The sequence below is a fragment of the Sorex fumeus genome, unplaced genomic scaffold (assembly GCF_029834395.1).
Source record: "Sorex fumeus unplaced genomic scaffold, SorFum_2.1 ptg000193l, whole genome shotgun sequence".
Taxonomy (NCBI): Eukaryota; Metazoa; Chordata; class Mammalia; order Eulipotyphla; family Soricidae; genus Sorex; species Sorex fumeus.
In genome coordinates this window covers 1,853,625-1,875,484 of record NW_026606250.1, presented here as the reverse complement: position 1 = coordinate 1,875,484, position 21,860 = coordinate 1,853,625, and the positions used below count along the sequence as shown (strand labels likewise).

General features: G+C 61.4%; 3 protein-coding genes across 9 annotated transcripts in view; 1 reads left to right on the top strand and 2 right to left on the bottom strand.

The window, feature by feature from the left end:
• TCEA2 (transcription elongation factor A2) overlaps window positions 1-21,860 on the bottom strand; it is a 102,666-nt gene that overhangs the window by 69,458 nt on the left and 11,348 nt on the right. The window lies entirely within an intron of this gene.
• The window catches only part of ARFRP1 (ADP ribosylation factor related protein 1), a 65,129-nt gene continuing 50,091 nt past the window's right edge, over window positions 6,823-21,860 (top strand). Inside the window, exon 1 of the mRNA XM_056108065.1 lies at window positions 6,823-6,827. The gene's annotated coding sequence lies outside the window, so the exon portion shown is untranslated. The remainder of the gene's footprint in view (window positions 6,828-21,860) is intronic.
• Window positions 8,864-21,690, bottom strand: TPD52L2 (TPD52 like 2). Of its 7 annotated transcripts, XM_056108056.1 has the most exons (9): window positions 21,427-21,668; window positions 18,426-18,571; window positions 15,928-16,076; window positions 14,904-14,963; window positions 13,362-13,463; window positions 11,654-11,680; window positions 11,196-11,240; window positions 10,665-10,713; window positions 8,864-10,458 (listed from the first exon to the last, which is right to left on the bottom strand). In XM_056108056.1, the coding sequence occupies exons 1-9, from the start codon at window positions 21,443-21,445 to the stop codon at window positions 10,381-10,383; spliced, it is 675 nt and encodes a 224-aa protein (XP_055964031.1). In that variant the 5' UTR covers window positions 21,446-21,668; the 3' UTR covers window positions 8,864-10,380. The 7 variants fall into 7 exon arrangements, with proteins under 7 accessions (XP_055964031.1, XP_055964032.1, XP_055964033.1 ...); XM_056108057.1 differs by lacking the exon at window positions 11,654-11,680 and having other exon boundaries at window positions 21,427-21,663; XM_056108058.1 differs by lacking the exon at window positions 11,654-11,680 and having other exon boundaries at window positions 11,196-11,237; window positions 21,427-21,663.

Here is a 21,860-nt window from a genome sequence, read left to right as displayed (position 1 = left end):
GAACACAGGTCCGCCGTCCCACGGAGGCCACAGGGTGGGATGGCCCTGCACCCACCCCACGAGTCTCTGGGGGCACACCCGAGGCTCGCTGTTCCCCCCCCACGCAACCCACGGGGACACGGCAAGAGCAATGACCAGCAGTGTCAGGCCCCTGGGCAAGAACCAGCCTCTGTGGGGACCCCCGGCCCAGCCTCAGCCCCGGGGACAGCCTGGGGGGCTGCCATGTGCTCCTTCCAAGTTTCCCCGCCTATGACCTGGCCTCCCCGCTGGGGCCCCGGGGTGAGGGGGGGAGGACCAGCTGGGAAATGCATCTCTTCAGGCTGACTCTGCAATGACCCAGGAGTTTCCGAGGTCCAGAAGGTTCTGCTGCTCTGGCTAGCCGTCTGGGCACACCTGGAGAGGCCAGGCCGGGGCCGTCCAGCCCAGCTGTGCTGGGTCACAACCCTCATGGACCTGCAGCTGAAGGTGAGACCATGGGGAGTTCCAGTGAAAACAAGCCTGTGGGTCATCATCAGAAAACACCCGACCTGCACAGAGCTCTTTCCAGAGGGGGGCTTCAACGCAACTCGCCGCCAACAGGGACAGTGGCTCCCACAGGGACTCCGGGCAACTCTGGGGTCTGTAGGACCACACCAGACAACAGAGCCCATGGCATGAGCTCTGTGCCCTCACTGCCCCTGAAATCTCTATTTTGCTTTTCTGTCACCCCTGGTGGTGGCTCAGGAGACCCGGGGGGGGGGGGGGGGCAGGGAAGGAAGTCAGGCGGCCATGTGCCAGGCCAGCGCCAGCGCCGCCCCCCGCCCCCCACCACTGCTCTGGCCCCGAGTGCCCTCAGGTCTGAGGGTGTGAAATCCCAGGGAGCAGCTCTCTGCAGAAGGGGCCTGAGGGCTGGAGGGAGACCACAGAAGCTGGGGTGGAGGGCCAAGCCCCGAGCACGTCAGGACCCACAGTGGAGAGAGGCGGGGAGGCCTCTGGACAGGTGGGAGCAGCTCCTGGGACCCAGGGCCCTGCAGCGGCCTGAGGGCCACCAAGGAGTCACTGCACCCCATGGGGCAGGCACCCGGCTGACAGGGCCGCAGGACTCTGCTCAGGGCTGACCCCATCCCTGTCCAGACACGCTGATGCCTCCGGGCCTTACCTGGGTAAGGGGCTACTTTTTAAAAATAATCGTTACTCATCATCTCATTCACAAGGCTCCACCCTAATTTCCTTCCAAAGGCCTCATCTCCAATACGAACATTTTGAGACTGGGTTTCAGTCTATGAGTTTAGAGGCAGATATTCAGTCCGTTGCACTCGAATAAGTGAAGTCTACAAGACGCATCTTAATGGGAAATCTCAGCTTTTTTTCACCAAAAATCTTTGAAATGCCCAAGGGTACGTGTCTTGTTACTGCAGAAATGAAGGATCTCAGGTACATACCCAAATCCTGCTGGATCAGAGTTTACATCTTAACAAGAACCCCAAGTGACTTATGTGGACGTTTGATGAGCGGGTCCACACTCAAAACAAGTTTCCATTAATATCCCATATAAGTATTGTCTTGTAACAGGGAAGAAAAATGGGTAACAGAGCTCTTAAACTTGTGTTATCAAGGCTAATAAGCTGTTTGTTTAAAATGGCTTTCTTTTTATCTAACCATTATTATTCATCAATAGGTAAAGGTAAAGGTAAAGGCCCTCCCGTTGATCGTCGATTTGCTCGAGTGGGCCCAGTAACGTCTCCACTGGAAACTTTGTTGTTACTGTGTCTGGCATATCTAACACGTCACGGGGAGCTTGCCAGGCTCTGCCATGCGGGTGAGATACTCTTGGTAGCTTGCTGGGCTCTCCGAGAGGGGCGGAGGAATCAAACTCGGGTCGGCCACGTTGGCTGCGTGCAAGGCAAACGCCCTACCGCTGTGCTATCGCTCCAGCCTCATCAATAAATCATTTTAAAAAATAAAAATAAATAAAAATAATTGTTATTATCTATTTTGGGTTTTGAGCCACACCTGGCAATGCTCAGGGTTTACTTCTGGCCCTGCACTCCTGGGAGTCCATACAGAGTCCTGGACACAGCCTGGGCAGCCGTGTAGAAGTGCATGCCTTACCTCTGCACTGTCCCCCTGGCCCCTGGTTAAGGGGCCACTAACCCTCACCCTCTGGGGCCAGAGCGACGCCAGTGGCCAAGGGTCTGCCTCTGTGCACTGCTGACCCAGGCCCGATCCCCAGCACAGTCACAAGAAGCCCTGAGCACCTGGTGTGGCCCAAGCCGCCCCGTCCCCAGCAAGAGGACGCCAGCATGGGGCTCCAGGCTGCACTGAAGGAGAGAATGCATCTGGTGACTTCCTGTCGTCACATGAGTGTCCAGACAAGGCTGGGGGCCTCTCTGAGAAGGACCACCCGGCACAGAACCTCAGGTCCGACCCAGGACATCGGACGGCCCAAGCGCGCACACTCCTGCCAGACTTCCTGGCAGCCAAGCCCTGTGGCCAAGGGCAAGATGGAGCCAAGGGCCAGCTGGACAGACGGCAGGGCGCATCCCAGCGCCCCTCCTCATGGACACAGAAGGGAGCTCGAGCAGCGGCCATCACATCACACTGACCCCCAGGAAGGAGGCCCCAGGAGAGGTGACCGAGATGAAGTGGCGCCGGAAGGGCATTCTCAGAGGCCACAGTGCTGGGCGGTCACTGGCATGTGCTAGAGACAGATGGAGGAGGTCCTTCCACACAGGGACAGACGGGGCTCCCCTCCACAGGGGGACAGGTGGGCACACGGGCTCCCATGCCCGTAGGGGAGCTCCTGCTGGCTCCTGGCAGAGCTGCCCGCAGTGGCGGGGGCAGGGGGTGTCCAGGCACAGCACGGTGGCCAGCTTGGTCCCAGGAGTCTTCCCAGAGGGCCTGCAAACTCTCCAACATCCTGACTTTACTGGGGGCCCCACACTTGGCTCTGTTCAGGGACTGGCTGACAGCCCTGGGGACCGTATGTGATGCTGGGGACGGAACCTGGGTTGGCCATGTGAAAGGCAAACGTCCTCCCCACTGTGTCCTTCCAGCACAAAAGGGTTTTTGAGTGGAAGAAGTTCCAGAAGCCTTGTAAATAAATTTCACAAGAAAACGAACTGCTTCAACATGGGGCTGCTGTGCTTGTGAAAGACATACTTTGTAGGCAGAGAACCTGCCTTGCGTGTGGAGGTCCTGGGTCTGATCCCGAGAGCCAGGGAAGGGAGTGAGGGCGGGCGACAAGCTTCACAGAAAAGCCCTCGAATTGTACGTTTTCTCGTTTCAAACTGGACAGAGGTCCAGCATGACAGACGCGGGCACAGTGCTTGCCCTGCTCGTAGCTGACCAGGGTTCGACTCCTGGTACTCCATGTGGCTCCTGAGCAGAGCCAGGAGTGAGCCCTGAGCACAGCAGGTCTATCTGTGTGGCCCCAAAAGAGTTTAAAAAAATAATACCCAAGACACTGGGCCACGAGGTGGCACAGAATCACATGATCTTAACACAAGCCAAGACGAGACCCAGAACACAAGGACAAGCAGCATCACTGGCCCGACGCAGGCTTCCATCCATTCAACAGGAAACATCAGAAAACAGAGGCACTCTGGCCCCCAAATTTTTTTATCTTGGGGCCACACCCAGCAGTGCTCAGGGGACCACACGTGGTGCTGGGGATTGAAACAAGGCTGGGCTGCGAGCTAGGCAAGTGTCTCACCTGCTCCCCAGGACCCCCACATCCTGAGTTTGAAGGCCAGCAACACAGCAGAGGAACCCAGGTGTGCGGGTCCCGGGGCTGAGATCTCCAACCCGCTCGGATCCGGACTGGGCCTCCTCCCCCCAGCTCCCCAGTTTTCCAGTAGCCTGGCAGTCACACCCACAACTGCCCCGGCACCATGTGCTCTCCTCAACGGCCAAGACCCAGAGACTGAAACAAAGCTCTCAGAAGAGAGTGATGTAGTATTTCCTGGTCCTCTTATACTCTAGCCCACTGATGTACCTAAAGTAGCACATACTTGCTTGGTTCTAACATACTTGCTTGCATTCTTTCATATTCGGGCTTAAATGGCCCCAGAATGAAACACAACCACCTTCACACACTTCCCTCTTATTGTGGTGGGAAGATGCTCGCTGGTGGGGTGAGTGTTTGAATACGATCTGTAATGAACTATTGTGAACTACTTTATGGAAAAAAAAAAAAGGCCAGCAGTATTACAACTGGGATGAAAACGCTTATGTCTGTAGCATACTAACCTCCAGCAGCTGCTGGGCAGTAGTCTGTAACACGCAAGACCCCAGGAAAGGGCCACTTGCCTTGCATGCAGCCGACCCAAGTTTGAGCCCTCCCCTGAGCCCGCCAGGAGTGATCCCTGAGCACAGAGCAAGGAGAAAGTCCTGTGCATTGCCAGTGTATCCAAAAACAAAAACAGAGGGGCTGGAGCAATAGCACAGCGGGGCGGGCGTTTGCCTTGCACGCAGCCGACCCGGATTCGATTCCCAGCATCCCATATGGTCTCCCAAGCACCGCCAGGAGTGATTCCTGAGTGCAGAGCCAGGAGGAACCCCTGAGCACCGGCTGTGACCCAAAAAGCAAAAACAAAAACAGAAAGAATCTAATTTTAAAAAGCTAGTAAAATCTCAGGCAGTTGAGGAGGGCAGCCGGACCTCAGAGACACGACTTAGGCCACAGCAAGGGTGCTGGGTCCGCTGACGTTCACCCCAGACACTCCCGCTGGGTTTAGTAAGAAGAGCGCAGTGGGCCACTTCAGCTGAAAACCTGTGCTTGCTTTCCACAAAGAAGAGTAGAGTTGGGAGGCCCAGCCGGACATGGCGAGCCCTCAGCAACCCCTCACTCCTGCGGTGGGGCCCTGGCCTGCCAGGAGACGCCAGGAGGGCCAGAGTAGCACCGGGCGTGGCCCCAAACACCAAACCCAAACTCCTCGGGCACATGCCCGCCTCTCAGGAGGAGAGGGGGCCTCCTCCTTATCAGGGTGGGGTTTGGGCAACCAGCGTCAGCACCTGGAGGATGCTGGGGACAAGGGCTCTCTGACGGGGGGGTTGGGGGGGGGAGTCCAGACAGGGAGTGCTGATTCCACGGAGGTCCCACTTCACCAGTGAACACACCATGGACCCGAGCGTCCAGAGTGGGGAGAGCGTGGGCAGTCAGTCCTGACTTCCAGACTGTCACCTGGCCACACAGATCCCAGTTCCTGTGACCAGTGTAGAGGGCTGAAAGGGCAGAGCCAGCTTGCGCGGAGAGAAGCCCCGGAAGATACGGAGCGAAAAGACTGCAGGGCGGGCGTGTGCCTGACACATGGCCCACTCGGGCCCCTCCCCGGCACCCCGTAGGGTCCCCTGAGCACCGTTGGGAGAGATCCCAGAGTGCAGAGGCAGGAGGAAGCCCTGAGCACTGCAGAGTGTGGCCCGAAAGCCAAACCCCCCAAAGGATGCTGGGGGGCTTCCTTCCGTCACAGGGTCTCCGCCTCCCGCTCACCCCGATCCAGCAGGCTCAGGCCTCACACACGGCAAAGGCTTCCACCAAACACAAGGGCCTGATCAGCTTGTCCCGGGTCGCCTCCAGCTGTGCTGGGGGACCCTACCCCTGCCTCTCTCCCCGTACAAGGGGCTTCGGTGCCACAACGCAAAGGTGGCACTGCCAGGGGTGGCCCCCTGCAGCTGAGTGGAGAGTGACCACTCAAAGGTCATCCAGAGGGCAGGGGCAGAAAACCTGAGCTGTCAGAAGCTCCATCCTTTAAGCTGTCCAGTGAAGGGTTGAAGGTCACCCGGGGGATAAGACGCAAGACAGAGGGTTTAATCGCTATCTGAGCGCTGGCCTTGGTGGCGTGCCCAGGGCTGCCCTCACCGGGACACCCCCACCCCGTCTCCTCCTGACGCGTCCCACCAGGAGCCCTGGGCCGCGACCCAGGTGACCCACGGGGAAAGCGGTGCCCTCACTGTGTCAAGGCAGTTTGGGGCTCCTCGCCACGTGAAGCGGCAACTTGAACTCCTCACGCTCTTTTCTTCTTTTGGTTTCAGGGCCAATCCAGGCTCTGCGCTCAGAGATCGTTCGGGCCAGGGCTGGCAGCATGCAAGGCAAGTCAGCTGGTGCACCCGGCCCAGTTCTGCTGCTTTTTGAGTTTGAGGCCACCAAGGGGTGCCCCCAAGGGGTCGACCCCGCGATGCTGGGGGTGTCCAGCCCTGCGGCTGTGAGCAGGAGGGCCCTGGGGTGCTGCTGGCCTCGGCCTGCGGGGAGCTGGGCCATGACTCAGCCGACACCTCCCGATCCTCCCTGACACCCTGGCTTGTGCCCTCGCACGTGGGCCCGGCCTGCCCACAGCGCTGCCCGAGGGCCTGGCGGGGCCGGACGCGGTACTGGCCAGCGAGGCCGGGGCACCCCGACACCAGGCTATTAGACCCCTTAAAAACGACGGCTCCCGACACTGCCCGGAAAAGACGTTTGTGCTGTTACGTCCACTGCAGCACGGGCCACGCCACCAGGTCTGGACACCGCGAGGCGCACGGGGGAGGGGCACGGGGAGAGGTGCCGGGTGGGGCGCTGGGCGGGCTGGGGGCTGCGGGGGCCGGGTCAGCAGGACAGGGGTAAGCGGGGCCGGGGTGGCGGGGTCAGCGGGCCGGAGGGGCCGGCCCGGGCCGGGGGCGGGGTCAGGGGGGTCAGCAGGGTCGGGGACGGCCCGGGCTGGGGGCGGGGTCAGGGGGTCAGCAGGGTCGGGGACGGCGGGGTCGGCGGGGCTGGAGGGCGGCGAGGCCCGGGTCAGCGGGGCCGGGGGCCGGGGGCGGCGGGGTCGGCGGGGCCGGGGTCAGCGGGGCCGGGGGCGGCGGGGCCGGCGCAGACCCGCCCCCGCCCCCCGCGGGCCGCGAGACCCGAAGCGGCAGGACCCGGCCGGGCCGCGGCCCAGCGCACGGAACCCGGGTCGGGCCGGCCGGTCGGGGCCGCGGCGGGGAGGCCCGGGCAGCCGCGCGCGAGCCCAGGCTCAGGCCCCGGCGGGCCCGCGTGGGCGCCGCCGCGGGCCCCGCGCCCACGTCCACGCGCGCGGCCCCCGCCCGCCCGGCCACTGCGGGCCCGAGGCCCGTCCCCGCCCGCGCCCGCCCGCCCGCGCCCCCGCCCGCCCGCGCGCGCCCGCCCCGCCTCACCTGCGCGCGCCCCGCCGGCTCCGCGGGCGGCTCTCGGTGCGGCTCTCGGTAGCGGCGGCAGCGACGGCGGCGGCGGCGGCGGCGGCGGCGGCGGCGGCGGGGCAGCACCGGGCGGCGGGGTCGCGCACGCACGACGCTCACGCGCGCGCGCCCGGAAGGACGTGGGCTGCGGCGTGCGGCCCCCGGCGCGTGCGGCCCCCGGCGCGTGCGCGCGGCCACGGGGCGGGGCCTCGCGGGCAGGGGAGCCCCGAGGGGCCCAGCCGGGCGGAGAGCCCGCCCACCGGGCGGGGCCTCGCGAGCGGCCGGAGCCGGGAGAGGCCCAGCCGGGCGGAGAGCCCGCCCATGGGGCGGGGCCTCGTGAGCAGCGGGAGCCGGGAGAGGCCCAGCCGGGCGGAGAGCCCGCCCATGGGGCGGGGCCTCCTGAGCAGCCGGAGCCCGGAGAGGCCCAGCCGGGCGGAGAGCCCGCCCATGGGGCGGGGCCTCCTGAGCAGCCGGAGCCCGGAGAGGCTCAGTCGGGCGGAGAGCCCGCCCACGGGGCGGAGCCTCGAGGGCTCGCCTGAGGGAGGCCCCACCTGGCTGGGCGGGGCGGACTGCAGGAGCCTCAGGGATTCCCAGGTGTACCTGCAGGTGCGGGTAGAAACAGCTGGCTCAAGGGATTTACTTAGCAGCTGGGCTGGTCCCGGGCCTTTAAGAGGCAAAACCTGCAATAGCTGACCCTTCCCAAGGGCGGGAGACCGACTCCCTGGGAGGCCTCCTCCACACCCATCCTTCCCCTGTCCAGCCACCTACCAGGAAACACTCGGAAATTCCTCCCTCTTCCCTATGGCCCTACGTTAACAAAAGCCTGGCTCTGGTCTCCATCAGAGAGGCCATGCAGAAAGGTTCGCTGTCAGCAGCTGTGATCTTCAAAGACACATATCTTGAAATTCAGATATGGCTCAAGTTCCATGCCAGGTATGGTCTCTATTTAATAAAAATGGAGCACCAAGAAGATAGAGCAAGGAGAACCAATAGGCAGCAAGATCAGGTTGGAAACTCATCAATCGACAGGAGGGAGGGAAGACTTCAGACTGAAGCCAAAGATCTGAGCGAGCACGTGACCTGGCAGGCTGGAGGTGGAGGGCTGACAGGCAGTTAAGGGGTTTGCCTTTCACCCCACCGACCTGGTCCAATTTTTCTGGCACCACATAGACCCCCAGACCGTCAGAGGTCACTCCTGAGGAATAAGCTACAAACAGCCCTGATGTGGCCCCAACACCCCCGCTGAGGAAAAGAAAAAAATCAAAACAAAACTGGAAACCAGAGACTAGTACAGTGGTTATTATACATACAACCAGAAAACAGTGGTTCAGGTGCTATTCAATCCCTGTATTCAATTCTGCAACCCTCGGGGAGACCCCACCCCCACCCCAGAGTCCCACCAGAATGTGGTCCAAAGAAGAAAAAAAACACAACAGGAAAAGAGAAAAGAAAAGTGAGTTTGACAGGGCCAGGCCTCTTGGAGCAACACATCCCTGGGCTCCTGCACTGATCAACCCCCGGCTGTGAACCACAGGAAAGCACTGAGCACAGGCACCAACTTGAAACAGGGGCTATCCATGATGGGGCTGTGTTTGAAGCTCCCAGAACAAGTAAGGCCTCAGTGAGTGACCCTTGACCTAGCAGCCCTAAGAAAATAGTCACTAATACAGAAAGGCATGTGCCCCGATACTCAGAATGAAGTCTGCCCACTGGAGCAAGAACACAGGAACAGAACATTTATTAAATGTTATCGAATGCCACATAATAGCATAGAAATTCTTAATAATCCTGAAAACAAAATAAGCAAGATGCATGATATATAAAAGGTATATTACAAATGTTCGTAAGGATGGTCATCTGCCAAATGGCGGGTGCTGGCAGACACTGGTCCTCCAACACAGACGTCGAGGAGGCTTTGCTCCTCTCCAGGGCCAGAGGTTCTGCCCAGCACACCACCAGCTGTCCTCCATTCTCAGAGCACAGCTCCACTGGCCAGGAAAGAAGGGACCTCAGCTTCCCCGGCAAGGGCAGAGAGCCAGAGCTGGGTGCACATCAGGTGCACCTCTGTACCCCCAAGTCTGAACTCTGCCCAGCCACCTCCCACCCAGGTCCGTGACTTCACATGCTCCCGGCAGTCACACTCCCCCGGTGGCCGCTGGGGCCAGCCTTTCCTGGAGGCCCGTACTGAGGAAAGGGGCAGAGAGGCAGCTGGACAGCAGCAGCGCCTCTATCGTCCAGCTGAACTGGAAAGGGCACCACCGGGCCCCACACCTGCCAACACACACTGCGGAGACCAGGCCCCGGCAGGGTCGTCTGAAGTGCCTGTGGACATTTCCAGCCAAGCAGGTGGGTGGGCAGAACCGTCCCAGCGGTCCCGGGATAGGACACCACGAGAGCAGCAGCCTCCAGCAGGACAGGGACTTCCACAGCTCCCGGGCAGAGGGACAGCAGAGAGCCAGCTGGCTGACACCCAGGCTACATCTGGGGCAGCTGACAAGCGGGGACCACGGCCATGTGGCCACACGAGGTGGTCCAGTCGAGGCAGCAGGTGACTCCTGTCCCCGCAACCCACCCAAGACCCGTAAGCCCCATGGCCAGTGGAGGAAGACACGGGAGTCAGTTCCATGCCTACGGACAGTGTGTCCACAGAAGCAAGCACCGTGCCAAAGGCCACACAGCACGCAGACCCCACTGGGCCGGGCGTCACGCAACTACGGAAACCATATGTCAGACAGCATAAGGTGATGTAAGGCTTGTGTTTCAGCTGGAGTCCAAGGAAACGATATTCTCTACAAGGTTAAAGCTGCTTGGCTTAGTTTTAATTTCTGAAAAGTCCACTGCGTTTAAAAAATAAAGAATCTGCCTTAGTCAAAGCTCAATCACAAGTGCAGTGCCAGGCAGCTGTGGAACCACCTGTCTTCTGGAGGGCCCAGACTGCCGATGCTGCAGTGGGCTGCCTGGGCGCCCTCCTGGGACTGGCCTCCCCGTCCTCTGCCCACACGCAGCAGCGGGAGCCAGAGCCCCAGAGGCCGGGCACTCACCACCCTGTCCACTTCCTGCGCCAGGAAGGCTGGCGCCACAACCAAGGAAAGTGTCCACAAGGAGCTCAGCCACGCCAGCCGGCAGCCAGGGCACAGGTGGCAGCACCAACAGTCCGACGCATCTGGGCAGCGGCTCCGCGGCGCTGACAGGGGCACGAACTGGGTCCACCGCCTGGCGGGCTGCAGCGGCTTAGAAAGGCTTGTCGCCACTCCCGTTTGGGGAGGGAAGGTTGTCACTGCCGTTCTCTCTGCCACCCACAACCTTGGACTAGAGGAAGGCACGCGTAAGGGGGGGCACACCGGGAAGGCAGGCCGCGGGCCGGGCAGAACTCAGGCAGCGGGGCCACAGAAGAGCCCACCCCGGGCAGGGCCCCGCACGCACTCGGGAGGCAGGCGGCAGAGGGGCAGCCCTGGTGGTCACCCATTTCCCGAGAGACAGGTCACACCCCCCCAAGAGAGTCTGGGCACAATTACCTTGATGGTGCCAACTCGGTCTTCAAAGGACTTGAAGGTGGCGGAAGTCCTGTGAGGAAAGGGGGGAGCAGTGGGGTGAGGGAGTGGCAGGTGGCCCTCAGGGAATGGCCTCGGGGTCAGGCTCATCCTCGAAGACCCTAAGACCTCGCTGCAAAAAAAATACAGAGAGCAGGAGCCAAAAGGGGGGCAAGGGAGTCCCCTGCAGAAAGTCCAGCCAAGGTCACTCAGAAGAACCAGGTCCCAGCACCAGCACCCCAAGAACTGAAGCCCTGAAGGCTACCGGCTGGAAACACCCAGCAGCAGGTGGGTCCCGGCCGAGCCCGTGGGGAGACAAACACCAGAACTGTTACGGGACGGATGTCATGGCCAGTGCAGGAGGGTCCTGGGGTGGAGGGAAGCCCCTCGGGGCCTCGGACATCGAGTGTGTAGGTGCACAGGTGCCCGAGAGCTTTCCCGTGCTTCAGCCGACGGCCTCGCCCGCCCCCAGCCACGAAGCCCCAGGGAACGTGGTCCCAGCTGCAGGGACGTTACCTCATGGCTGGCATACTGATGGAGTGACGGATGGAGTAGCTGCTGCTCGGAAGCACGACAGAAGCAGAAAAGGAGAGTCAGACAGAGGCCGGCGGGCCCCAGCCAGCTGAAGGGGCTGGCCACGGCCGAGGCGCAGACAACGCAGACAGGACCCAGCTCTGGGGGCCACCCTTAGTTCACGCCCCCCACCCAAGTGTCTCAGGACTCTTCTGGCAAAATGGTGAGATCAGGTGACTCAGGGGTCAGAATGATGCTGCCCTTGCCTGGACTGCTGGTGGAAGGGCAGAGAACCGCGAGGGGCACAGCGGGGCCCGCCACTTGCCCAGGAGGCCTCCCCAAGGCGGCCTGGCAGGGCTGAGGGCTGTGCTCTGCCGCCAGGGCAGGGGCAGGCGGGGCCCCGTGGGAGTGGCGGGCCTGCAGGGCCACCTCCCCAGCAGCCTCGCCGTGTCCGGCCTTACCTAAAGGAGTGTGAGAATGGACGAGCCCTGAGAGGCGGCGGCAGCAGGAAAGAAGAAACGCAGAGTTAGGCGAGTGAGTGGGCAAAGCACGCGGGAACAGGCGTGGGTGAGCAGCCCCCCCACCCAACACACAGACACCTCACACATACACCAGAGCTCACACACACCGCTCACCTGAGACACACACATACACGCCTATCACCTCACATGCAATCTCAACACTCACACACACCTCACCCATACATACACCACACTTACCACACTTCACACACACACACACAAACACACAACACACACCTCAGCCCACGCCCACGCCCACGCAAGCACGCCCCCGCGGGAGGCAGAGGGAAGGAGCCAGTAGTTGGGGCTCAGGTTCAAGCCTGCTGCACCGTCTGTGCCTCAGAGCTCCAGGCCCTGAGAGAGGGGCCAGCAGCGAAAGTGCCCAAGGGCCCCTGTGGGGCGAGGGGCACACAGAATAGCCCACATCCCTTGGAGGTGCTCAGCACCCCCGTGGAGTCGGAAGGGGACTTTGCTCAACCCAGCCCAGCCTCCCGGCCTACTCCCTGCCTCTGCCCTGGGCAGGCCCGAGGGTGATGCCACTGGGGGAAGCTGCCTCCGCCAGGGTCAGTCTGACCCTGACCCTGACCCGTTCTCAGAAGCGGCAACAGCACACGGGCTCTGGGGGGCACTGGTCTCCAGCAGAGGCGCCTCGGGGGCCGCACTACAGGGGACTCACACAGGCTGTGCCCACCGACGAGCTCACGACCGACCAAGGCCACACTGGGAGGCAGCCGGCGGCGCCCCAGACTTGATCACATCAACAGGGCGTCTGCCCCGACAGGGTGACCCTCACGAGGGGACCCACACTGAGCCCCACACGCTGCCACAATACTCCCCCCACCTTGCTGGGTCTGGAGGTGAGGCCAGGCCACCAGGGCTGTAGCCACTGCCCAGCCCAGAAACGGAGGGGAGCCACCCATGGGAGATGGGAGAACAAGAGCTCCCCCAGGCCAGGGCTGCTCCGGGCAACAGCCCAGGGGATTCCTCCCAAGCCACAGAGCTGTGTGGAGAGCCCCAGGCGGAGAAAGCACAGAGACAAGATCTGGAAGGTTCTGAACCAAGAGCCCAGGCGCTGGGACTAAAGGGGGAGCCGCCTTCTGCCTGCAGGCCAGGGGCCAGGTTAGGGAGCAGCTGGAGCAGACACCCCAGGGAGGGGCCAGAGCAGTCGCCCCACCAGGACCCGCGGACTGAGTGACTGACCCGCGGGCACACACCTGAAGCCCAGGAGAGCAGGTGTACAGACACAAAGACACACACAGACACACACACACAGCCCGCCCCAGCTCCAGGGCCCGGCCAAAGGTGCCAGGTGGGAGGAGCTACCTGCTGTCCTTGGCCCCAGGCCCCAGGGCTCCTGAGCACCTCTGGGGGTCCGGAGGGATCACTGGCCCCTGGAGAGTGCCCTGAGCTGAGGGCCCTGGAGGGGAAGACTCCTGCCAGTACAGGGGCCCCCGCCCCCCCCCACCCACAGTAGCTGGGTGACAGCAGCACCATCACCTAGTGAGGACCACCCCAGCATTCCTGGCCCGGCAGTACCCTCCCCTCCCAGAGACAGTAGAGGCAGAGAGGGATCGCGAGCAAGTTCGGCAGCAAAGGTGGACCCACAGTCCAGAGCTTGCTCCACGGGCCGAGATGGGCAGTGTCGCACCTCATGTCTCCAAGCTTCCTGCTGATGGCAGAGCCCACAGTGGACAGGGCAGCTGAGGTCTTCTGTCCCGCCTGGGAGAGTGTTTCCTGAGTCTTCTTGTAGCTGAGAAGGGAAAACAGCACTGACAACCCTGCCCAGAACAGTGGCAGGCCCAGGCCCAAGCACTGGGCAGTGGCCTCTGCCCTTCTCCTGCGAGGCAGGCATGTGCTCAGGTGACCACCTTGGCAGGGGTCTCCTGTGCCCCCAGAGGCAGAGCCGCCTTGGAGGAGCGGGATGTTTCTCTGGGCCCGTCAGGAGGCTCGAACCTCTTGTGCTGTCACCTGCAACCAAAGCACTCGAGAACTAAAGCACTAGAGGTCCAGGAGAAAGTGCAGCCAGCACCTGTGCACTCTGAAGGAGGGGCGGGGGGGCAGGGAGAGAAGGAGAGAGGGGGAGAGCGACGGAGAGGGGGAGAGGGAGAAAGGGAGGGAGAGAGAGAGGGAGGGAGGGGAAGGGGGAGGGGAGGGGGAGGGGCGGGCGAGAGCGTGAGGGTGCGCACACCAGACTCCCCAGAGGAAGCAGTCCGCCAGCAGCACTCAGGAAGGCATTGGGGAGCTCCGGGTGCGAGGGGCGTCAGAGGGGCACTCCTGCGCCCAGCAGCCGCACCTGCAGAAGGAGCCCCAGGAGAAACCGGCCGGCTCCATGCCAAGACAAGGAAGCCCCCAGAGAGTAGCCCCAGGCTCCCCTACAGCTGGGAGGCGGCTGGGGAAGGGCAGGGTGCTTCATAGGCCCTGGCGGTCTGGACCAGCTGGCGTTCCTGAGGACCTCGCGGTCTGCCTGGCGCCCCCCGTGCCACCGCCGCCACAAGATGGGCTGCAAGTCCCGAGCCCTAGCGTGGAGGCGCAGGACAGGTGTGGGCCCTGGCGTGGCCCAGCCCATCGGATCCCAGGAGCAGCCTCGGAGCCCCGAAGGGTGTGGCCCCACCCACACCTGGGACTGACAGGCCCGCCCAGCCCGGCCATGCTCAGCACACAGACCCTGCCGTGTCCCCTCCCCAGGGACTAAAGTGCCCTCTCAGACACTGCCCAGCACAGCTGAAAGGCAGGCGTCAGACACCTCGCTGCCGGCCTCAAAGAAAACACGAAGTCTTTCTCCACTGCAGCTGTCAGGAGAAACGCAGTCCTGCGCCCCCCTCCCCCACCCCCACTGCCACTGTCGGGCGGGGCAGCCTGTGTGCCAGGACCGCGTGCACTCAGGCGTGGGTCTCCTGAAAAGAGATCAAACAGACCCGCCCAGGCAAGGCGAGCTCTGATGGCCCAGCTGGCACCGCCAACCTCAGCTAGCTGGGGGCCTGGCACAGCCCCTCTTGGGAGGGCATGGCTGCACAGGGGCGCTCTCAGCACGGCTCGGCGGCTGGCTGAACTTCTGTCCAGGACAGCAACCACGGTTTGGAGCGGAGCTTCTTTCGTATTTGAGAGGAGAAACGCATTATTAAGGAAAGGACAGAGAAGAAGCCAGGAGATCATTTTCTGGCGCCCATGCAGGGCAGGCGAAGGCACTCACAGGTCCGACTGGGTCACTTTTTCGTTCCACTCTCCGAGTTTCTCAGAAGTTCTCACATAGCTAAAAACAAAAAGTGTGCAGAGAAATTACTTAGAACACTCTTACTCAGCTTCTAAGTCAAAGTGAAAGAGCCACAGAGATGGTGCAGAGGGAAAGTGCTCCCTCCCCGAGGCCCAGCCCAGGGTGAGCCCTGCCACCATGCAGGATCCCAAAGCACGCCAGGAGTGATCCCGGAGCACCACAGTTCAGGTCAGGTGTGGGACACACACACACACACACACACACACACACACACACACACCTCTCCAGGGGAATGGCAAGGCCAGCACGCACACAAGCACACGTACACACGCACATACACACACGACCGGGCCGGCGAAAGCAGGCCCACCTCTGCGCAGACCTGCCCAGCAGGCTGGGCCAGTGAGGGGCTCCTCGCAGTGCCTGTGACCCCAAACACATTTGAGATCATTCACTGAAATACGAAACTATACTTCCCTAGCACAAAAGAATTATTTTTTTTTTTTATAAACTTCTTTTTGGTTTCTGGGTCACACCCCAGAGTTCAGGGCTGACTCCTGGTTCTGTGTCCAAGAGTCACTCCCGGTGGTGCCACATGGGTTGTCAGGAACTGGACCCCAGCTGGCCAAGTGCACGGCAAATGCATGAACTGCTTCTCCGGTCCCTGGTTTTCCTTTACCTTTGCTTTGTTTTGGGACCACAGCAGACCACTCGGGACTTACTCCTGGCTCTGAGCTTAAGAATGATCCCTGGTGGGCTTGGGGCACCTCTGAGGTGCCAGGGATCGAACCCGGGCAGCCGTGCAAGGCGAGCACGCTGCCCCGTACTAGCGCTCTGGCCTCCGGGCCAGCGCCCGTGCTTTACCCTGGCTGCCCCTGGCTGCACTTGCAGATGCTCTGAGCCAGAGCAAGAGCAATGACGCGACCAAGGGCCCGTGTCTGCCACCGCCAGGCCCGCACTGGAGGACGCTCACACCCGGCACGTGCCTGGGGGAGATACCTACGCGCTCGAGACCTGCACATCATGCCAGCTCCTCGACAGGTTCTGCTTCAGGCCCTCCAGGGCGGAGAGGCCCAGCTTCCGCCTCAGCTCCCCGCAGTGCCTCTCCTTGGCGGCCAGCACCTGGCGCAGCGTCACGATCTCCTCCTCCACCTGTGGACAGCGGCCGGCAGTCAGCCAGCGAACGGCTCCCGCTCTCAGGAGACAGTGCGCTGGCCGCCTGCGGAGCCCAGAGCGCCTGCCGTGGCGGCCATCCAGCTGACTCCGGACACTCTCCGCCCTTGTGCGCCGAGTGGCTCCAGCAGGCACGGCGAGCCCTGTGCTCCCGGACTGCCCCAGGGACCACCCCCTTCCCTCGGGGCTCTGGGGCAGGGCCCTCTGAGCCCAGGACAGCGAGCGACGAGGCAGACACAACTGTCCGGGGCTTGGACCAGCCTGAGCCACGGGACAGCAGAGGGCCAGGCCTGCAGGAGCCCCGTCCAGGCCTCGGCAGCGGCTGGACGGACACTGAGCATGGAGCAGCCTCTGGCACGGCGAGCTGTGGAGAGTCTCCCGGCAGCTTTAGGGGCGCAGACTTCTCACCAATTCCTGTGTTACATCAGGAGCAACCAATTCTGTCTGGCTCAGCCCTGTCTGGAGGGCGCGGGTGGGCACCAAGGGCAGTACTCGGAGTCACACCCGTAGTGCTGGGGACTAACCCTGGGCCGGCACAGAAAGGGTACGCTGCAGCCCTACGAAGCACTTCCCAGCCTCGACAGACCCGTCCTGGAAGAGGGGAGGCCACAGCAGGCAGCAGTGCTAGCCTTGACCCGGGGTTGCCTCCTGCATACAAAGGGGCACTTGGTCTGGGATCTCCCCACTCCCCGAGGGCGAGCCTTCAAACAGCTGTTCTCAGAAAAGTATCACAGAAAAGTGCAGTTTGGAGCCGAAATACCACAGAAGAGACTCTGAAGAGTTAAAGGACCTATTAAGACACACGTGAGACCATCTTAACAGGAAACTATTCCCGGCCAGCCCAGCAGTCAGTCACTAGTCACTGGCCAGAAGGTTCCAACAGAGCCTAATGCCTACGTCCTACAGGAGACGGAGAATTCTAAGTGACACAAGAGTTCCCACATCATTCCACCTATGGGTCACGAGACACACACACACACGGAATCTTTGGACCTGAGGTAAAAAGCAAAGTCTAGGGCTGGAGTGATAGCACAGCGGGGAGGACGTTTGCCTTGCACGCAGCCAACATGGCCGACCCAGGTTCGATTCCCAGCATCCCATATGGTCCCCCGAGCACTGCCAGGAGCAATTCCTGAGTGCATGAGCCAGGAGGAACCCCTGAGCATCGCCGGGTGTGACCCAAAAAGGAAAAAAAAAAAGAAGCAAACTCTAGGGCACAAGATACAGGACAGGAGTGGTTAGATCCCTGGCACCACGTACAGATCCCCAAGCACTGCTGGACATGGCCCAAGAAACAGAAAATAAAATAACAAAACATAAGGCAAAGTCTAGCTTTCCTTGAACTTGAGGCTGCACCTCCCTCAACCCTTTTTTAACTCAGAAAAGGTCTACAAGCCTCACTTGGGGCCGAACTGGCAGGTGAGAGGGGGTTGAGGAGACAGACAGAAAGTGTGCACTAAGGCCTGCGGTGAGCCTTGGCTGTGGTGCAAGAAGGGAAGCTCTGGGGCTGGACTCGATCCCTGGTACCACAAATGGTTCCCTAAGCATTGCCAAGCAGTGATCCCTGAGCACAGAGCCATGAGTAAGCCCTGACACCCACTGGTTGGGGGCACAAAACAAAACAAAATCACACGGCCAGAACAACAGCATAGCAGATAGGGCGCAAGCCTTGTATGTGGCCAACCTGTGTTCGATCCCCAGAACTAAATACAGTCCCCAAGCCCGCCAGGAATCACCCCTGAGCACAAGCCAGGAGAAAACCCTGAGCACCAGAAAGCAAAACAAAAATCAGATTGAAGAGGGGGCAGCAGTGCTGTAGCACAGCAGGTAAGGTACTTGCCTGGCACATGGGCCATGCTCAGATGGGCCCCCTAACCACCAGGAGTGATCCCCAAACCAAACCCACAGCATAGGAAAGTCACTGCTTGCAGGACCAGCGCTCATCACACAGCACGGCCGGGCCAGGCACGCCCCCAAACAAACATTCCCTCGGAGGCCTTCACTCGGAAGCCCCGTGGACTCAGGGAACCCTCCCTCTTACTGCTCCCTTGCTTTGGGGCCACACTGAGCTGTCCTCAGGAACGATCAATGCCTCCTGCGTGCACAGCCTGTGCTCCAGCCCTGAGCCCTCTCCCAGATTCCAGGTCAAGATTCGCACAAGGTGAGTTGGGACGCAGCAGGCTGGTGGCATCGGGGAGTGCCAGGCTGAGCTCCCAGAAACTTTCGGCAGCAGCACCCAGGTTCCCCCAGGGACGACCTGGGCTCTGGCCCCGCAGGAACCTGCGAGACCCTCTGTCCACCCCCGGACACGTGACCCACACGCAGTACCTTTGCGAGCTCAGCCCTGAGCTCTTCCTCCTCGGCCTCCGTCAGGCCCTCAACTCCAGGGCTCTGGGCAGCCACGGCCGCATCGACGGGAACATCCGTCATGGAGTCGGAGAGCAGGCCTTTGTTGGGAGAATTCAAGCTGATGTCTGACAGAGACAAAACGAGGCCCAAGGTCAAGGAACAGGGGAGTAAACCGAGGCCTCTGATGCAGGGGAACAGGGCGGGGGGTGGCTCCTCTCTGCCAGGAGCCGTGACAGCGAGGCCTGAGGGACCGCAAGCCAAGTGAGTCTCAGGGGCTGCAGGCACTCACGCACCCGCCCAGGGGCCCAAGGGTGACACCTCCACCGGCAGGACACTTTTGCTGAAGGCATGGTTCAGAGCAAAGGAACGCAACACCCTGAAAGCACAAGCCCCACCACCCAGCCCACTGGCTCTCAGCTCCCAAGTGAAAGCACACCCAAGCCTCACCAGTCGTCTCACCCCCACCCAGGCCCGCACACCCGGCCACACCCAGTCCAGTTCCTTCTTCCCAGCCAAGCTGATGCCTCTGCCTGTGTGCATGGGGTCACCCATGGGGAAAACCCCAAAACAGCTGACTTCAGTCCCTTCCAGGCACATCCTGTGAAGGATCATTCTGAGAGATCGTTTTGAGTCTGTTCTTCCCCCTCCGATTCCACTCATATGATTCTCTCCAGATCATCCTAGCACCTTCCTTCTCCTCATCCTATTCTGTAAAGAAGCTTTGTCTGTGGTCAGCATGTCTCCACATGAACGAGGGGGTGAGTTGTGGCTCAGTGGGGAAGCACAGAATGCGTGCGGAAGACCCCGGGTTCTAGTCTCACACCAGGCAACAAACAAGCCCACAGAAGTGAATTATAAGAGACGAAGGGGGAGATAGCAGGGGAAGACACGTGCCTTGTACATGGCTGACCCTGGATCAATCCCTGGTACAGTGTAGGGTTCCCTGAGCCCCGCCAGGAGTGATCCTGAGCACAAAGCCATAGCAAGCTCAGAGTACAAACGCCCCCAAACCAAAGACTTTCTAAAATATTTTAACTTAGGGTAAAAGGCATCAAGGTTGGAAAGAAGCAAGGCTCTTTCACTGAAGATAAGCCCGTAGAACTTGTGTCTGCTAAAAATAGACTGAATACACTTGACACCAAAGCAGCCCCACCTACTGGGTCCTCCCGGCAGGGGTCTGGCAGGCTACACAGGCTTACTAAAAGGTACATGTACCCACTTGTTGTTTCGGTTTGGTTTTGGGGTCTCACCTGCACAGTTCAGAGCTTACTCCTGGCAGGACTCGGAGATGGCCTCCGATTGGGGTGGGCAGCATGCAAGGCCCTGCGACTGTGACATCCCTCCAGATCCCTATTTCTGTAGGTCTAATTACACAGATAATTTGAACGACTGGAGCCTTCAGCATTAGTATCAACTACACCAAATGTGCTCAGATTGAGTTATGTCTTTTTGTTTGATTCTGCTCTGGGCCAGTTAGCAGTGTCCAGGGCTTACTCCTGGCTCTGCACTGAGACATCACTCCTGGCAATGCTTGGAAGACCGTATGGGGTGCTGGGTATTGAATCTGGGTCTGTCACAGCAGGCAAATGCCCTCTTTGCTGTCCTATTGCCCTGGCCCAGACCCAAACAGTACTCAGGAGCGACCACTTGACGACTGGATGAAAAAACTGTAGTACATAATACACAGCACTACTCGTCTGTAAGAAAAGACGAAGTCACGTTATTTTGGAGCTACTAGGATGATCCGGAGAGAATCATATTGCGTGAAATCAGAGGGGGAAGAACAGACTCAAAATGATCTCTCATATGTGGAATGTAAAAATAAACTTCCTAGGGGAATATCAAACTCCCCAAGCCGATAGGAACCAAGAATGCATGCCTGCCACTGGGGCGGCTGTGCATGTTGGAAGGGTGTGTGTTTATGTGCGTGGGTGTGTAAGCTAGGAAGGACACACCAGAACAATCTAACAGGGGAGAGGTGCCTGCCACAGAGGCCGACTAGGGGGTGGAAGGTAGCACTGGCGCAGACTGATGTTGGAACATTGTAGCCTAGAACTTAACCACAAATATCTTTGTAACTTTGTGACTCACTGTGCTTCAACTAAAAAATAAAAAGTGACCCTGGCAATGCTGGGGGACTGTATGCAGTGCCATGAATTCAAACCGGGCTCTGGGGAAAGTCAGGCTGGTCCTTAACCTCAGAACTCTCTCTCTAGGCCCAGCACTCCTCCAGAATGTTGCATGTTTCAAGCGTGAATGGAAAACCCAGGTGTATCTGCTACACTGACTAGGGCATGAAGGAGAGAGCCCAAAGGGTCGGGCACACGATGGTGCTCAGGCCCGTGTGCCCAAGCGCACATGATGGTCTGGGCTCCATCCCGGGCACTAGACGTCCCTGGAAGGCTTCTGAGCAAGAGCCAGGAAGCAAGCAATTGTCATAGCTAAAAGTCTGTCCTTCACCACGTCTTCGTCCCCTCTGTCCAGCTTACGCCCTCACTACTCCCTGGGGGTGGGGTCTGGGGGTCACACACAGTGGTGCTCAGAGCGCTGATCCGGGTCTCCCTCGCCGCCCCCGGGCGACCTCCCCGCCCCTTCTAAGGCATCAAAAGCGAACACGAGCCCCAGGACGGCGAAAGCAGAACCCGGGACCGACCCGCCAGCCGGGCCTGCCCGAACGGGCGCCCGGACAGCCTGCCGCGCCCTGGGCGGGCCGCGGCGCGCGCAGCCCCAGCGCACGGGGCTGGTGAGGCCGGCGGGAGGTCGGGGGGCTGTCGGGGTGCCCCCGGCCGGGCCGACCTCTCGGGCTGTCCGGGCGCCCCCCGGCCGGATCGGAACGACCCCGCGCGCCCCGCGGCCGGGCCGGGCCGAACCCGCGGGCTGTCGGGCGCTCCCCGACCGGGCCGACCTGACCTCGCGGGCAGTCCGGGCGCCCCCGGCAGGGCCCGGCCGAGCTTAGGCGCGCGCCCCCGGCGGCGCGTACCTTGGCCAGCGGAGTCCATGTTCGAGCGGCGGCGGGCCGGTGCCGGTACCGGGCGCGGGCGCGGGCGCGGGGCAGCGAGCGGGCGCAGCGGAAGGCGCGGGCCGCGTACACAGGCGCCGCCACCGGAAGACTACCGCCACCGCGGCGCTACGTCATCAGCGCCGCGCCGACCCACTTCCGCTTCGGCGCGTGCCCCGCCCCCTCGAGCGGGGTCCAATGACGGAGTAGCCCCGCCCAGCACCGGCCCTGCGCTCCCGCCTGATAGGCCGAGTCTGCGGACGTAGCCGGAAGGGGAGGCGGGCTCCTCCGCCAGCCCCGCCCCGGCGTCCGGCCGGCTCCGCCCCGGACTCGCGCGGGTGCCCGGCTGCGGCCCGGCCGCGCCGAGGGCGGGCGGGCTGGAGTGCGGCCGGGCTCCGGCCCACTCCGGCCCCCGC

What these genes read in the sequence shown, in the direction of transcription:
- TPD52L2 (XM_056108056.1), bottom strand. An exon ending in GATGTGCAGGTCTCGAGCGC is followed by an intron (nt 14,964 to 15,927) that starts GTAGGTATCTCC and finishes TTTTGTTTTTAG; the next exon opens with CTATGTGAGAACTTCTGAGA. An exon ending in ACCGAGTTGGCACCATCAAG is followed by an intron (nt 10,459 to 10,664) that starts GTAATTGTGCCC and finishes GCCTTCCTCTAG; the next exon opens with TCCAAGGTTGTGGGTGGCAG.